The sequence below is a fragment of the Aquarana catesbeiana genome, linkage group LG02 (genome assembly GCF_042186555.1).
Source record: "Aquarana catesbeiana isolate 2022-GZ linkage group LG02, ASM4218655v1, whole genome shotgun sequence".
In the NCBI taxonomy this organism is placed as follows: domain Eukaryota; kingdom Metazoa; phylum Chordata; class Amphibia; order Anura; family Ranidae; genus Aquarana; species Aquarana catesbeiana.
Window position 1 is genome coordinate 173,363,549 of NC_133325.1, and position 17,105 is coordinate 173,380,653.

Below are 17,105 nucleotides of genomic sequence, written 5' to 3' on the forward strand. Positions count from 1 at the left end.
AGGGAGAACTGGTTCCATGGAACTACTAGAGCATCTGCTCCGATTGCCAGGGGATCCCTTGTTCGGGATACAAACTGCTGTTTTGTATCCCGAACAAGGGATACAAACTGCTGTAGCTAGTTGATTAACCTGGATGCCAATAGATCGACCTCTGGCCATCCCCAACACTGGCAGATTTCCCAAAACATGTTCGGGTGTAGGGACCATTCCCCATGGGCAGATCTGCTGGTGGCAGAGATAATCTGCCTTCCAGTTCTCTACTCCCTGGATATGGACCGCAGATAGAACCGGCACATGTTCCTCTGCCCAGGATAATATGTGGAAACCCTCCTCCTAAGTTGAACGGCTCCTGGCACCACCCTGGTGATTGGTATAGGCCACTGCAGTGGCATTGTCGGACTGAACCCTGATGGGGCAGTCCTGAAGCTCCGTCCAGGACCGTAGGCCCAGACATACACCCCGTAACTGCAGGAAGTTGATGGGCAGGCTCCCCTGAGCTGTGAGCCCCTCTAGGGTCGCTACACAGCCCGAGAGACTGGCGTCTGTGGTCAGTACTCTCCAAGACACCGGGAGGAAGGATCTTCCTTTTTGCAGGTTCTGATCCTGCAACCACCAGCTTAGGCTTAAGCGTGCCCGGAGAGATAAGGGCATGGGGCAATTCAGGGCTTGTGCTCTCCTGTTCCTGTGTATAGACAGGAGAGCCAGATGAGAGACTTGCTGTATAGAATCCTAGAGCAAAACACAGCGCTCGAGGAATATCTGCCCTATTTTCAGCAAGATCATCCTCCTTGTTAGGCCTGTCAGGCCGTCTGACCTGATCCTTTAAGGACTGGCATACTCCAATTGCTGCGACAGCTGGCTGAATAGCTGAACTGGCCAAAGAAAAGGAAGCTTTCAATAATGACTCCAGTTTCTTGTCAACAGGGTCTTTCAAGCCTTGTGCGTTAGCCACTGGACAAGTTAAGTTCTTGTTGAAGGAAAAGACTGCTGCATCTACAGCGGGCATGCTGCCATTTCTTAACAAATTTTTCTTCCATGGGATATAAAAGGGAAAACCTCTTTTCGGAACAAAAATCCTGTCAGGATGTTCCCAATCAGCATACACTGCCTGTTCCAACAGCGGGTGCAATGGGAACGTCTGTGCAGTCTGAGGAGGCTTCAGGGACCCCAAAGAGGACAAGGGAGGCTCGGAAACCTCTGCAGGAGGCAAGTTGAAGGCAGAACGAACCATCACGGTAAGAGTCTGGATCAAAAGCCTCTGATTGAGAGGCTGATACCAACTGGACATCATTTGGTCCAGATTCCTCAGAAACAAACTCATCTGCCAGGCCATCTCCTAAGTAGGCACGGGAGAATGGTTCAGCCCGAGCATAAGTTTGGGCCGAACTTTGGTTGTTCGGACGTCCGGCGAACAACCCAACAACCGGGTCGTTCGACCATTTGTTCGGCCCCCCGAACCAACCACAAAGCATTGCGGCGCTTAACAGTGCATTGCAAGCCCTGATTGGCTGAAGCAGTGAAAGCTTCAGGCAATCAGGGCACAGAGCACCGTCAGAGTCATGACTGGACACTGTCATTATGACTTTATCCAATCATGGCTCATTCCCTCCCCAAAGTATAAAAGTATTTATTCAATGGCAGCCATTTTCAGTGTGATTTTGTCGTGGAGAGAGAGAACAGGGCTCTGTTCAGTGCTATTAGTTAGTGCGCTATACTGTGCTATTTTGATTCAATTGTCAATGTAGAATATTAGTTTAGTGTCAGTCTAGGGATAGTGTGAGTGTAGTGAGGAGGACCATCATTCAGCTTTGCATAGTGTGCAGCTAGAGTAGGGACAGCTCAGATAGTTTCACTGTAGTGTAGTAAGACCGCGTCATTCATACGTACATTAGTGTAGAGGAGGGACAGCTCATATATTTCAGTGTAGTGTAGTGAGACCATGTCAGTAATCTTGACATTAGTGTATAGCTAGAGTAGGGACAGTTCAAATAGTGTCAGTGTAGTGACGGTTGAACACCATCTATTTGATTGCGTTACTGCCAGTTTAACGCCATATAGTTCTGTGTGCATTACTGCCAGTTTAACGCCATTTACTTCTGTGTGCGTTACTGCAAGTTTAATGCCAAATAGTACTGTGCCTCACTGTACGTTTGGCGCATTATATTGCAGTATATTATAGTGTATCCGTGGAGTGTCTGTGTAGTGTGAGTACTCAAATTAAAGTGCACCAAACACCACTTTACATTGATTAAAGTGCATCAACGTACAGATTTCCACGTCTTCTTTACATTTGCTTATAAGCACCGCCCCCTCCCTCCCAATAATGTCTGGGAGGACAACAAGGAGAGGCAGACATTCCCTTGGCACTGTAAGGGGGCCAGCAACAAATGTGTCCACAGGCAAAGGTGTTCAGTCCTCAGGCAGGGTATCATTTCCTCTGTTTAGTGAGTTTGCCCGTGCTATCTAGCCACAGCATGCAGAGGTGGTGGACTGGCTTACTAAACCTTCCTCATCCTCTGTCACGCAAGCAGAGACAAGTGTTCAGTCCCCTGCAGTTGTCAGAGTGGATAAACCTGCCTCCTTTGAGATTTATTCGTGCCATAGCCCCAATATCAGCCATGGAGGAGTCAGTTGAGTTATTTGACCACAGCGTCAGTCACTTGCACCTTGATGATGCCCAGCCATTACTGGATTCAGATGTTGGTTCTGAGGTTGAGGATGACAGGAACATGAGCCTAGAAACACTGGTAGATAAATTGGCATTCATATGAAAACTAAAGGCTAAAAGAGTGGACTTTAAAGGCATAGGTTTAGTTTTCATATGTTCACTATTGGGACGTTGGCACACTGCTACTTGTGTACCCAGAGTGTCACCCTGTGAAAGTACACAAAAAATCTGGAATTTCTCTCAATAAATTGGCATTCATGTTCCCCCAGCTGCAGCGTATTGCCAAGTTGTCTCCAGTGGTAATGATTCAATTTTTTACAGCAAGGCCAATTCTTGCTTTCTTCAAGAGTACCTCTATAGGGTTACGGTGGCAAGGTGCCACCGACACCCAAAGATCAAATTTTTCTGCACCTTTTTGACAGGTGCAAATTATTGCAATTTTTTACAGCAAGGCCAATTCTTGCTTTCATCAAGACAACCTCTATAGTGTTACGGTGGGAAGGCGCCACGGACACTCAAAGACCAATTTTTACGCATCCGTTACTTCTATCCAAAGTCAAAGTGACACCAGAATGTTTCCAAAAAATCTCTAATCTTGTTCCCAGTGCACTACATTGTGGCCTCATTATACAAACTGGCTCCCCAGCTGTTGCTGAGCAAAATACAAGGCAGCTTGCAGGGAAAATGCCATTTTTTTTGGCTTTATAAATGCAATTATTGCTGCAGCAGATTCTAGACATGGTACAGATCTGCCACTTTACAGGTAGACTAAGGGGATCCCCCCAGACACTATATTGGAAGGAATTTTTAATTTTTATACTTTCACTTTTAAAATCAAAAAAATCTCTGCTCATTTAAAAATTACGGTTTTCACAAACTTTTTTTTTATTGATACATGTCCCCCAGGACCCGGACCCCAATTACTTGCATATAAGCCTTCAAAATGGGCACCTTTGATTTTTGACGTTTGAGTCCCATTGACTTTAATGGGGTTTGTTATTCGGGTCCGATTTTTCGGTGTTCGAAAGTTCTGGTGCAAACCGAACAGAGGTCCGTTTGGCCCATCCCTACTCCTAAGTCCGTAGCACAGGGGTGTCAAACTGGTGGCCCCCCAGCTGTTGCAGAACTACAAGTCCCATCATGCCTCTGCCTGAGGGAGTCATGCTTGTGCCTTGCAATGCCTCATGGGACTTGTAGTTTCGCAACAGCCGGAGGGCTGCCAGTTTGAGACCCCTGCCTTAGCATCTAGCTCTTCCCCTTCCTCAAACTTTCCCTGCTCCAAATTAGGAGGCTTAGGAGAGGGGGATCTGTCACGCTTTTTGCCACCTGTGGGATGGAGGCAATCATCCCAGCAATCCTGTGCTCTAACCCGGCTAGGGCTGAGGACAGTTCATCCTGGGTGATAAAGGGTGAAGCAGGAGCATTGACTGTAGGCAAAATACCAGACAGGCGCAGCGACTCAGATTGCCTGGAAGCCTCTGGTCTCTCAGGGGAAACACTAGAGTTTTGACTAGGCTCCTCAGAGGCTACTGACAACATAGGTGTGCCCTTCCCTGTAGTGTTAGCACTGCTTCTCTTTTTTGAAGACATTGCAAGCCACGAAAAGGGAGTACCTGGGTTTAGTATTTTACCCCAGAAGGGAGACCCTTTAATAGGGCTCACCAAGCCCCTATGCAACAATCCTGCTAAGCACTTTAGCTTGCCAACCAGCACCTGGTGACTCACGTGACCCGGGTAAGGAGGAATGAATTGCTGAAAGCGAAAGGTTTTCAGAGCCTGTTCTGTGTCCCACAGCTGTCCCCTGGAAGCACCGCATGTCAGCTACTCTAAGCTTAAATAAGATGGCTGTGTGCTGAGATGCGCACACGGTCACGGTCCTGCGCGCAACGAATTTCCGTGCTCCAACAAATTTTCGTGCGCGGACCATCCACAAGAAAGCAGCCAAGACAACAAGAAAGGTACTCCTTACCAAAAACACCAACAGTCAGCCCAAAACTCCCCCCTGTGGTCACCACTACACAAGTGTCCAGCCTTAGCTAGATTGACAGCTACACACATGGGGCACCCCAGAATAAGTAAATGAGGGGGGATTTCACTTACTCACCCGTCCAGGCACAGGGTAACCTGACAAACTAAGAGCCCTATCTTCACCCATCACAGCAGGTTCCGTCACTATACAACACCCTGCAGGATTGCCTTAGCTCTGTGGTGTCCAGGATTCCACTACACAGGGTCCAGCGCCCCAAAGTCACATTACAGGCAAAACCTGGCCGGATCCTTGCATCTTCTTTGCGAAGGTTGGGTACCATTTATCTAAGCATATAAGCCTGTTTCAAATGGATCCAATCGGTTAATCCCTTGATGCATTTAAGAACCGTGCTGGGACTCCAGACCTGGTGCTCGAGAGAGCTCAAACAAAACGTGCCCACCCCCCTTGCAGACACCGGTAAAATACTGAAGTACTTCCTGTATGGGAGGGGTTATATAGCTGATCACTTCCTGTCTAAAGACCTTTGGTCTACCAGTGTCCATTTACCTGGAGATGGAGTATGACCCAGTAAGGAATAATAGCCTCACTCTGTGTCCCGTGATGTATTATAAAGAAACTTATTCAGCAGCAAGGGGAGCCTTTAAATGCAAACATTTCATCAACATGTGTTGTATGCCTGACATTCACACACGCATTTTTTGCTCATTTTGTATTTATTGTATTGTTTTATCTACTCACATCATTAGTTCCAATTCTACACTTGCATGCTATAGCTTTTTACAATTGCATTGAATCTTTTAAGGGTTTATTACATGTATTCAACATTTTTGTTAAGGTTGTATACTATTAAACTTTTTTTTTGTAACATCTATACTTAAATACTTACACTTACTTATACTTACATTAAATCACTGCATGACCAAATACATATCATATGGTTATCCCCATGTGTCCCACACCCTTTACGTATCTACTGTTTAGCGTGCACCTCATTCAAAGTCCCAACCTTTCCTCTTTAGCAACCAATAGGGATGGAGACGATAGTCCCTGTGCTCTGTGCGTCTCATTCAAAGTCCCAACCCCTCTCTCTTTAGATAAAGAAAACTCATTCCTGTTATAAATCACTCTGGAAGCAATATAAGAAAGGATGAGTTCAGTAATAACAGGTTTAAAAAAGCAGTGAGGGCTATTAAACCATGGCAACCAAATCAACTTTCTGCAGGACAGAGTGGGCCAATTACCGAAAAATTGAAATTTGAGAATTTAAATTTCTGAATGGTTACGGGCTACTGCATGCCAATTAACTTTGCTCTGTGATATTAAATGTGCAAAACCATTGAAGACAATTAAGAACAATTTACACCTGAAATTAATAGAATTCATAGATTGAATCATACTTAATCATACAAAAAAAGTAGTATGTGAAAAGAAACTCATGTACATAGTTACTTACTAGCAGCCCCTGAATGATGGTGTGTCTGTTCTTGCCTTCATAGTCTACCACTTCAATATAGTCCAGGTAAGCGTCCGCCCAGTAAACCAAACGATTCACTAGATCCAAGGTGATCCCATGTGGGAAGACTATTTTGCTGTCTACTAGCTTGGTTCTGTCCTGGCCATCCATATCGCATCTCTCTACTTTGGGGATTTGTCCATAATCCGTAAAGAAAACTTTCCTGTAAAAGAGTGGTTTTAAGGTTTCTTAAAATTTGTAAAGCTGGTTACAGATAGTAAACAATTTTGCTAATGCAAGATCCCAGAAGAGCAATTAGGTCACTTGTTATTACAGCACCCACTAGATTTCTGTGGACTCACAAGAATCTATGCACCTCACAATATAAACAAATAAAGACTTCTATGGTGTAAACCTCCTGTGCCATACAATCTTAATGGCCAAGACCCTGTTCAATTTGGTCCTAACAAAGACCTATCTAGTGTCACTGTGACCTTTATCTTACTACACTGGAAAAGAAATTCAAGGTAAAAAAAAATATAAATCCCAAAAAACTCTTTTACATGAGAAGAAGAGATCCGGTACAGTTAAAGGACCATTAATGGTTTGACTACTGTCCAAGCATCTTATGTTATCAAACTGCATATACTGTAAATAGGTAAATGTAGATATAGTGGAAGGAAGAAATTGGGTGTAGTTAACCAATATAAATATCAACTGCATGATACATACAAAAAAAAAGAAGAGGCAACAAAAATCATTGTGCACATTGAAAACTCATTTAGACCACAGATTCTCCAACCAATGAAAAGTCTTCCTCAAAGAATCCTTCTGCCAGGTTTAAGGGAGGGTATTCCTGTTTGTTTATGTGAACCTGTACCTGTCTACTGCTAGGAAAAGAAACCAGCATACTGGACAGCTCTATAGATGCACTCTCCCACATTCCCAATCTGCAGAGGAAGCCTCAAGAAAATTATAGTTCTTCTGGTGAAAGGCATACAAGGATGCACCGCCCTCCATTTATTGTTTAGGGTCTGACCAAGGCCCAAGCAGTCACATGGGAGTGGAGCATTCTTGGGCCCAAAAAAGGTTTTCAGCTTTTAAAAAGTTATATCTTTAAATTGACAACACTAAACTCGCATTTTTTTCCATCAATCATTCTAGAAACCACAGCTCCATTTTCTTTTCTTTTTTTTTGTCCCATGCATGCTCCCAATCCACCACTAATAGTGTAGTGGGAGCAGTGCCTGTTATTTCTGGTCACATGATGTGCTCTATGCATACTATCATTCCCAGAGCATAGTTTTACTGCTACCCAACTGCTCCCCTTTAAATGAGTACCACAGGCAAAACTTTTTTTTTTCATTTTGGATAGAGCAAAGAAGGGTTATAACCCTTCAGATTTTTTTTTTTCATCATCTGTGTCCCATTTCTGAGATTTTCCTCATTTCCTGTCCCACAGCCAAACAGGAGGTAAGAGGAGAACCCTGCAAAAAAAGGGAATCCCTTGTGATTTTCTTTTACTTTCAGTTCAATTATATTGGTAAACAGGACAAATAGAGAGGGTGAATCTCTCTAATGGTGGCAATGACAATCCCTCTCCACTCTATCCAAACTAAAGAAAAAGGTTTGCTTTCATTATACTTTAAGCTTCAAAAGCAGTGTCAAGGAGGCCTTTATACTTTTCCTAATGGTGTTACAGCTAGCTCACTCTCACAAGATTTCTACCATTCTAGTGAGGAAGCCTTTTGTGGTAATGTAATAGAAATAGAAATGTATATAATGCAAGATGTTGTTGCCAAGCTTAGACACTACCAGGAAGTGCAGAAGTTCTTTCTCATTAGTGAGGTCCAGCATTCAGTAATGGGGACTTCAGCCAGCTTAAAGTATGTGTCTTCACTTTTGTATCTGCTAAAGATTTTAATTAATTTTTTAATTTATTTTACCAGGAGTCACTTTAAATTACATCTGGAAATGTAAGCAAATATTATACAATGTCCTAAAAAAGTTGCATTGTAAATCATTAAAATATAGAGGTCCAAGTCCAAAAGTACTAAAAAGAAAGTACGGTACATTATTAGAACAGCCGTCAGACCTGGCAACTAACATTTTCAACAAAGATGATCTTTGAGTTTCTCTCACGACAGGATGACATCCAAAAATTTAGAAACCCTAGTTAAGTACAAGATATCACTACCAGTTTGCACTCTTTATACCTTATTAATTATTGATGAGCATGGAAAATGTCTTTTTTTTAGTCTTTATCATGCAGAAGACAAGGCATAATTTTCTTCAGCTGCTATTAATTACATGCACATTAGTGTAATTGCAATTCATCACAGAATCACTAATACATTTTAAGTGACTAGTAATACATGATTTTAATGAAGGAGAAAACACCATGTCACACTGGTGACTGCACACCACACACAGACACAGCTGAAAAGCTACTACACTAAGAACACTGGCTATAGAGCATGGGTGCTCAACCTGTGGCCCTCCAGCTATTACTACAAGTCCGATGAAGCATTGTAAGGCTGATCGGTAAAAGCATAATTTCCAAAGGCAGAGGCATGATGGCACTTGTAGTTCCACAACAGCTGGGGGGCCACAGGTTGAGCACCAATGCTACAGAGCTAAGCAATGCTTTTCACCAGCCAATTTTAGGCACTGCTCAGTGCACTGCGAGACATCAGTTACACTTGGATGGGAGGTGGCAAAAACACACAGCTGAGCCACTTTTTTTTAACTCCGCAAACGGCTCCCCTTTAAGCTGCAAAGGCAGTGGATGGGAGTGTTCACATGGCGCGCCTGTGATAATCTGCATTGTGGCACAGCAAAAATTATACCCGCTGACACTCTCGGCTGGCAGTATTGCCCAATGAACACAACCCATTCATCTGAATGGGTCCACAATGCTATGGTGGTGTTGTGGGCTTTTAGGGGTTAAAACAGGCTGTGAAGAGGAAACATAGTGCCACCTCACAGACTGTCATACACCCTCTGGAGAGTGAGCCAATGCAGATTGATCTTCAGAGGGCGCCACAAGGGTAAAGGATTTCTAACATGAGTGCATTGGATTTTTCCATGTGCACAATGCTCTATAGAGTCTACCTTCTACATCATCATATATGCAGGCAGTGAGCAGAGACACGTGACTGTAAACATATTACATGCTGTAGACAATAATTTGGACAGGGTTAGCTTCTAATTAGGCTGGCCATGGAGGATGGAGGAATCCTCCCCACTGTGCTATTGTATTCTGTATTCCTCATTGTTAGAATACACTGATCAGCGCTGCAGATGCTGATTGAATGAAATTTGTCTAACTGCTTTAGCTCCCCTTTTCTTGTGTAGTTGGAAGGCAGGTATCAAAGTAGAGTGGAGAGGAGTTGAGGAATTCGGAGTGTGGAGATGAGGAGTAGGGAGTAATCAGTAAGACAGCCATGGGGATTTTTTTATTAAACAAAAAACAAATATGGTATACTTACCTGCTCTGATTCTCTTCTTCTGGGGTCCCCGGCTGGCACTCATGGCTTTGAGTGTTTGCCATGAACACCGGTGGGGGATCCCAGAAAAGGAGGATCAGACCAGGCAAGTATAACAGGTGTGGTTTTTTTTTTGTTTAAAGAAAAAAAAAAAAGCTTTATAATCATGCATGCATTTACTCTCCATGTCATATAGGCATCATTAGGGTTATTTTTTTCTGCCAAGTCCTAATAGAAAAAATCCAGCATATTTGGGCCATAAATTCATATGCCCATGTGCATGAGGCCTAAAGCTAATAACAAGCAATGATAACAAGATTCTCCACATTTTCTTTGTCTGCTTCACTACTCTATTACAACTGAAATAACTAGTATGTGTAACATCTTATCAACTGCCGAGATATAGATTAGCCAAATTGGGGGGATTGTTTTCATGACTTGGTAGATGAAGAAATTGGCATAGTGAGAGGATGCAGTAAAGCAAAACCATTGTGTAGCACTATGAAGCAGACCCATTGTTTGTAATGAGCAATGTGGCTGTCCCATGTACATACAGTATATAATTACTAACCACACAAAAGAACAAGGATTTTAAAACCTGTACAGAAATTGACATCAAGTTTTTCATGTTCATCAAAATAGCACTAATAGGACTATACCCAAACAAATCACATGCTCAGTATCCGGCTTGCCTTATAACCTTAGGAATGTAGTCATATTACATGGACCACCATTTCCATATCAGTGTAATTACACATTAAACAATGTACACTACACTACCCAATCCTAGCTTACTCTGGCTTACTAGTTCAAATACATTTTAAATTACAAGCACATTTAACTTTAATAAAAACATAAATCCCTGAGATTTAATGCAGAGTTAGCAGATCTAACTAATTGCTGAAAGCATAAATAAAACCATTCTCCATCTGTGACTAAAGTGTATGACTGAAATCAATGAATATAAAAGAGGCTGTAATAATTGGTAAGGAGGCTGGAAAAAAAGGTCACAAACAATGCTCAGTCAAGTGAGAAATTTATCAGAGTGATGTGCAAGGCTGGTCTATCCCATCAGCAGTCAATCGGAGATGGCACTGTAATCCATCATTAATACTAGCCTTGACGTAGTCTTCCCCAGTCACTGAATGTCAGCGAGAAACAAATCAAGGACTTGAATGTAGTTATGTTTTTATGGTGAGTATAATATAACTGTATTTATAAGTAGAACCTCCTGAACAAATTATTTTTCTTTGTTTTAACTATCCATCAGCCTATAAATATAACTGTACTGGAAATGAAAAAAAAAATAAAAAAAAAAAAATCGAATCCAAACTCTCATATATGATTTAAATATCTGCCTCTTATGTTTTGCTAAATCCCCCTGTAATAGGATGCAAATACCTGTTAATCCTGACAGAAATACTAGTAAATAGCCACTTTCTTTAATTAGGGTGACGATGCTCTCCCTATCCCACTGAAATCACAGAAATGTCACTTCTGCGTCTTTTAAAGCTACTTAGATGCTATGTTGCGATGTAAGGAGGTGTGGCTAACGCTGTTCTCACTGATGCTATTTTCTCATTGTATTATCTGGCCTTGGATAGCCACACTTAAGCCGGGTACACATAGTCGATTGTGAGGAGTCCCAAGGCTCTTTAATATCAGCAGATGGATTGGGGACAGTAAAAGAAGGCAAGGATCAGAGAAGACAGGATCAAACAGCTTTTTTACACAATGCGCAGGATTGCCCCTTAGGTTCCACAGTGAGTATAACAAGCATGCTTTACTGCATATACAGACTGATTTTACTGTTGTGGATTTAGGAACACTTTAACATCCAAGCTTAGCTTATAGATGTTAATAGCGACACCATTCCTATCATATACGCTATCTGAACGTTATTTAAAGAAGTGAAAGCTACAAGAACTTGTCCACAAAATATGGCAGAGAGATTCTAGACAGTAAGCAGCAAGCAGAAGGTACACCATATAGCCATCAACCATTCACTTCACATTTCATTTGACTGTTACATAGTTTATTAGTCCTTATTTCAGCATAACAGTTACCAAAAAATGTATAATTGTCTGTATGTTCCAGACAAATCAGTATATAGTTTAAAAAAATAAAACAACAATAAAAAAAAGATTGTATGGCTAACAGAAGAAAAGAAATACGGGAATCGCAGAAAACAGATGACAAAACGGTTCATATGTACTCTGGACAATAAACAGAGAACTAAATACACATCAAAGGGCATGAAGTGCAAACACCAAAACTAATAAGGTTAATAATTCAGAAAGTGGATGGAACACTGACAAAAACTGGTAGTGGATACTGGACCAAAGGAACCAGATGTTTTTGTTGAGAAACACTGACGTATCTCTAATTTATCCAGATTTGAGAAATTCAGGATGTTGTGACATGTTGTGGCTTTAGAAATCCAAATATGTTGAACTTTAAACTGTGCTCCAAGTAATTGAAGAAAACCAGAGGAAATTGAGCTATTTTACTAAATAACACAAATATATGCCTTGGTAGCAGCATTAATCTAAAGTTCAGCTGGATTACATTCTAAGAGCACCACATCTGACTTTAAAATAAATAGACATGTTCATTATTTTTTAGCAAGATCATGCAGTTAAAGTATAACTAAAGGTAAACTTTTTTTTTTTAAATTTTGGATAGAGTGGAGAGGGATTAGAACACCTGTCAGTTGTTTTTTGTTGTCTGTGCCCCCGTTGGAGGGATTCACAGTCTCTATTTGTCATGTTTACAATTATCACCAAGAGTGAACTTTAAAGAAAATGCCAAATTTTGGCACCAGAACAGCAATATAGGGGGAATCTTCAAGTTCCCTCTAAAGTGAAATCTCCCCAATAGTACACTGATGGTAAACGAAATGCACAGGAGTTAGAACCTCCCTTATATTGAAAATGAAAAAAAAAAAAAATTGCATATAGTTCTAACTTTAACTGTTCACTACTAGCTGGTATTATCCAACCACGACAACAATTTTGTCAAATGCATAATAAAGTAAACCTTTTGTTTCAAACAAGTAACAGCTCAAATGTAGTGTGTGCACCTCTTCATTATGTGCAACCCTCACACCTCTTGCAACTCCCTATTGGACAAAAAGGCTTATCATCAACTGAAGAAATATGAATGGTGAGAAGCAGGCCATTTTCTCTGAAATAAAATGATTTGCATACTAGAGCACTGCGAGTTTAGGTATCATAAGGAACTTTCATAAGGTCGGTGAGAAGTACATGACGGTACATTGTTGTTACGAAGACAAAAACTAGAGTGATCCAAAATTCCACAGCTGAGTTCAGGGGTGAGGGGGAAATCTTTAAATTTGAACACTTCTTCCTATGACACCAGTCAAAAGGAGGGAGATTCCATACATTTATGGAGATTTCCTCTGACTTCCTGTTGTGTCTCTAACCTTTTCCTAACTTTTTTTCTACTCTTGCTAAACTCTGGCACCCACACAGCAGAAAGTTAGCTGCCACATATCCTGTAGTCCTTTAGTTTGTAAAGAGTGACCCAGCTTTCTTAGTTAACAACTTGGCCGTGTTCCCCTGTCTCCAGTCTTCTAAGCCTCAAAATTGGCTAGCGAGGATACCAGTTGATGGGTCAGCAGTGAGGCAGGTGGCCGTTGGGCCAAACTCTCAACCAGAGAAGCCAGGGGGGTATTTTTAGAAGACCCACTTAGGACTTGGGCACCCAGGGTGCAGAATAGGGCTATAAACCTTAAGTGAAGGAAACTGGAGGCGCCCACTAGTGCCAGTGGTGACTTTTTTTTTTTTTTTTTTACATTTTAGATGTATAGCACACAAAGTAAAATAATTATTTCTTGTGAAAAAAAATGAAATATATCAATAAAGACCAGAAACACCTCAGCATCTAAGATTCAAAATTCACATAGGTATGATGCCATAATGGGACCCTGATTATATTATTCCCCAATGAAGATTCTTTGCATGGTGTCTGATTTGTGTAATATTGCAGCAAATGCTTTAAAATGTAAACACGTGAGTGACTGTGGCTGAAACATTAGATCTGAGCTCCTCTGGAGTGTTCATCAAAGAGTTTGACTCTGTGTACTCCGTAAAAGAGGTGTATAATATGTTATCTGTTGTTTACAAAAATAGCAAATACATAAATAACTGGAAATACAAAATAAAGGTAACTATAAAACTACCTTCATTATACCAAAAGGTGGCTTCCAGTTACAAAAAAATTCCAACAGCTCCACAATTCTGACTCTCATGTAGGTCATTCTTCTTTCACCTAAGGCAAGGTCTGACAACTCATCATATGGAACATTTCCTCAAACCACAGAGTTCTTGGCTGTGATCACTGACCAAACTTAACTACTCAGCACAACCGGGCCAACAAACGCAAACAAGAAATTGCTAGAGAAGGTCATTTGGTATTGTTGATCTAGGATTGCTTAATATATTTTAATTGCTCAATATCATTACAGGGAAATCAACACAAAAACACATACTCACGTGTAAAGATAGTGATGTTTCAGGGCATTTTTTTTTTTATAAAGAAAAAATCCTATTACTGATTTTCATTGCCCTATTTTAAGTTATCAGGTTGTAAAACTAGTACTAGGAGCATGCATCTAAACACAGCTGTGTCGATTTGTTTTGCTACATACTTGAGAATGATCTTATTAATTCACTGGGAGTCAAATGGATGAATTTCCAAACTTTTAATGAATATTCATGGATTAAGTATATATTGTTTGTTATTTCTTAAAACGGGAAAATCTTGAGGAAGAAAATAACATTGGTAAAATTATATAAAGAGAATGTGCTCTTCCACATAAAGAAGAACTGGACACTACACGGGCACTCTGTTCTCAGTACAGCTAATGCCCGGTACACACGATCAGAAAATCGTATGAAAAATACCGCTTTCCAGCGATTGTGTGATAATCAGATCGTTGGTACAGAGCTTTTCGAGAGCCGATCAGGACAGTTCATCCGATATTATTTGATCGGACATGCAGGAAAATATTTTTCGTACAATGCCAGATCGTGCGATTTTCGTTTAATCAGTACAGCTGTCGTTCGAAAATGCATTAGAACACATGACATCACTTCCAAATTTTTATTCTGTCGTACGAGAATTTTCGGGACTTTAGTAAACTCAGATTCGATCTAAGGTTTGCAACCAAAAGAAAAAAAAAACAAAAAAAAAAAAAAAAAAAAAAAAACAAAAAACGGATGATCATTCGTCCGATAATCTCATCGTGTGTACTGGGCCTAAGCTTCCCCCTGCTGCTGCAGCTGTCAAACAGTTTTCTTCAAACAGGGTCGTTTTGAAGCTGGGTGGTGGAGCCTGATGGGCATTCACAGGCACTGATTCACCATCAGGTCTGCTTCCCTTGTGATTTGAGAGCTGGTTCACAAATTATGCAGTCCAGTGTGTTTTTAAACTGCATTAAAAATGCATGCACAGTGTTTTTCCATGTATTGCAAGGCCCTAGTTCACACTAATGAAGTGCATTCCAGTGCAGTGGAATATCCCGTATAATCACTATTGATACAAACTTTTTTATCTACTCATTATCTGGTTTCACCTCACGGTGGTTATATAATTTCTGCAGTATTTTCCTTAATTTTTTTGTATAGAAGGTTCCATTTCTGGATTTATTACACAATATTTTGCACAACGCACTTTATCATTTACGTGTGTATGTTAACATCACCATTCATTTGGGTTGATTATTAGCTATACATAGCGCTGCACTTATATATTTTTATATATGAAGTACTCATATTGAATATTTTAAGTAGAACATACTGAATTTTTTCTGTATGGAACGCACCTGGAATGTGGCAAAATACATCAAAAACTCATAAAAATTAGCATGCAGACACCCACACGGAAAACAGAAGTTATGATGTGAACCGACCCCGACATCAGGCAGTGTGCAGATCCTCAGCCAACAGACAGCCTGTTTTTGGCTATTCTTGCACCCACTGCCTATCAATTACAAAGAAAGTGTGGACCTGATGAGGAACTAGTGTCTTAGCTTCCCCATCAGGCTCCATCCACTGTAGTGTCACTGCTAGTTAGGAGGTTGTTGGCTGTGAAGCCGACAGCATTCTTAACCAGTAACAGATGGGGGGGAGGCTAGCAGCAGCAAATATGCTGCTCTGTTACACAGAGTACAGAGACAAGCACTCTGCCTGTCGCTGTATACAAACTTAAAGTTGGCCTTAATTGCCTCCAGCTTCATGATCTACAAGCTATAGGTAATTATTTTTTTAATTTGGCACATTAATAGCACCAATTTATAAAACTACCCGATGTGTCAGTAAAGCTATCAAAACAGGTGGCAGAAATCTTTGAATATGGAACAGGTCATTTTGGAGAGTCAGAGCACCGGAAAAAATTATTCTGGCTTTTCCAAGGGGGTCTCTTCCAGCAGCTGTACAGGCACAGTACAGGACCTAGGATTGTGTATGACTTCCTGACTTCAGCTCTGCTGGTTGCGCAGCCCAGAGATCATAGACTTCCACACCTCCCTATTAATATGTTGCGGCCCTCTATTCAACTCCTTCTGCCTCAGTCTGCTATGCTAGCTGCCTCTCACCCTCCTATCCCATCTCCAGGGGAACGAGGCAAGGATGCCCCTTGTCCCCAGTCCTCTTTATTCCTGCCCTTGAACCGCTGGCTATTGCTCTTAGGGAAGACCCTAACATTAATGGCATTCCCTATGTGGGAGAATGCTATAAACTGATATCTTTGCAGGTGATGGCCTACTGACCCTCACCAACCCCATTATCACCTTACTCAACCTCCAGGCCCTTCTGGTCCATTTTGCTGCTATTTCTGGTCTCCAAATAAATCCCGCACAAGACAACTGCCCTGAACATCATTCTCCCTAAATCCCTAGCCTCACAGCTCCAATCTCCCTTCCCATATCGCTGGGCTAGCTCCTCTTTGGACTATTTGGGAATTAAGTTGAACCCCTCTTATGCTTCCCTTTTGTCTGCCAACTTCTATCTGCTTTTGCGCACTATCACGACTCTTATGGCATCATGGCGATTTCCCACCTGGATCAGCTGTATTTACACAGTCAAGATGACCATCCTCCCAAAGATTCTTTACTACTTTCAGACTCTACCTGTCTAGGTCCCTGCTTTCTATCTGCAGCTCATCTATTACTGCATGCTAGGTACTACATGAGGGGCAGAAAAAAGTCAAAAGACCTGCATAACAAGGTACAGTGATGGAACTTTATAAAGAAGAAAAGGATATAAAGTCAGTATTGTTTAATCACTTATTAAGAAAAGGAAAATTCAGGGATCTCTTGAAACCAAACCAAGGTCAGGTAGACCTAGAAATATTGCAGCCACAATTGCCAGAAGAATTGTTCAGGATACAAAGAACAACCCAAAGGTAACCTCAGGAGAATACAGGCTGCTATGGAAAAAGACGGTGCGGTTGCTTCAAGGAGCGCAGTACGCCAACACACAC

General features: G+C 41.3%; 1 protein-coding gene across 1 annotated transcript in view; it reads right to left on the reverse strand.

Annotated features, from left to right (window-relative positions):
• The window catches only part of LRP1 (LDL receptor related protein 1), a 523,305-nt gene that overhangs the window by 274,389 nt on the left and 231,811 nt on the right, over positions 1 to 17,105 (reverse strand). Inside the window, exon 8 of the mRNA XM_073613827.1 lies at positions 6,112 to 6,334. Within this exon, the coding sequence (XP_073469928.1) occupies positions 6,112 to 6,334 (223 nt within the window). The remainder of the gene's footprint in view (positions 1 to 6,111; positions 6,335 to 17,105) is intronic.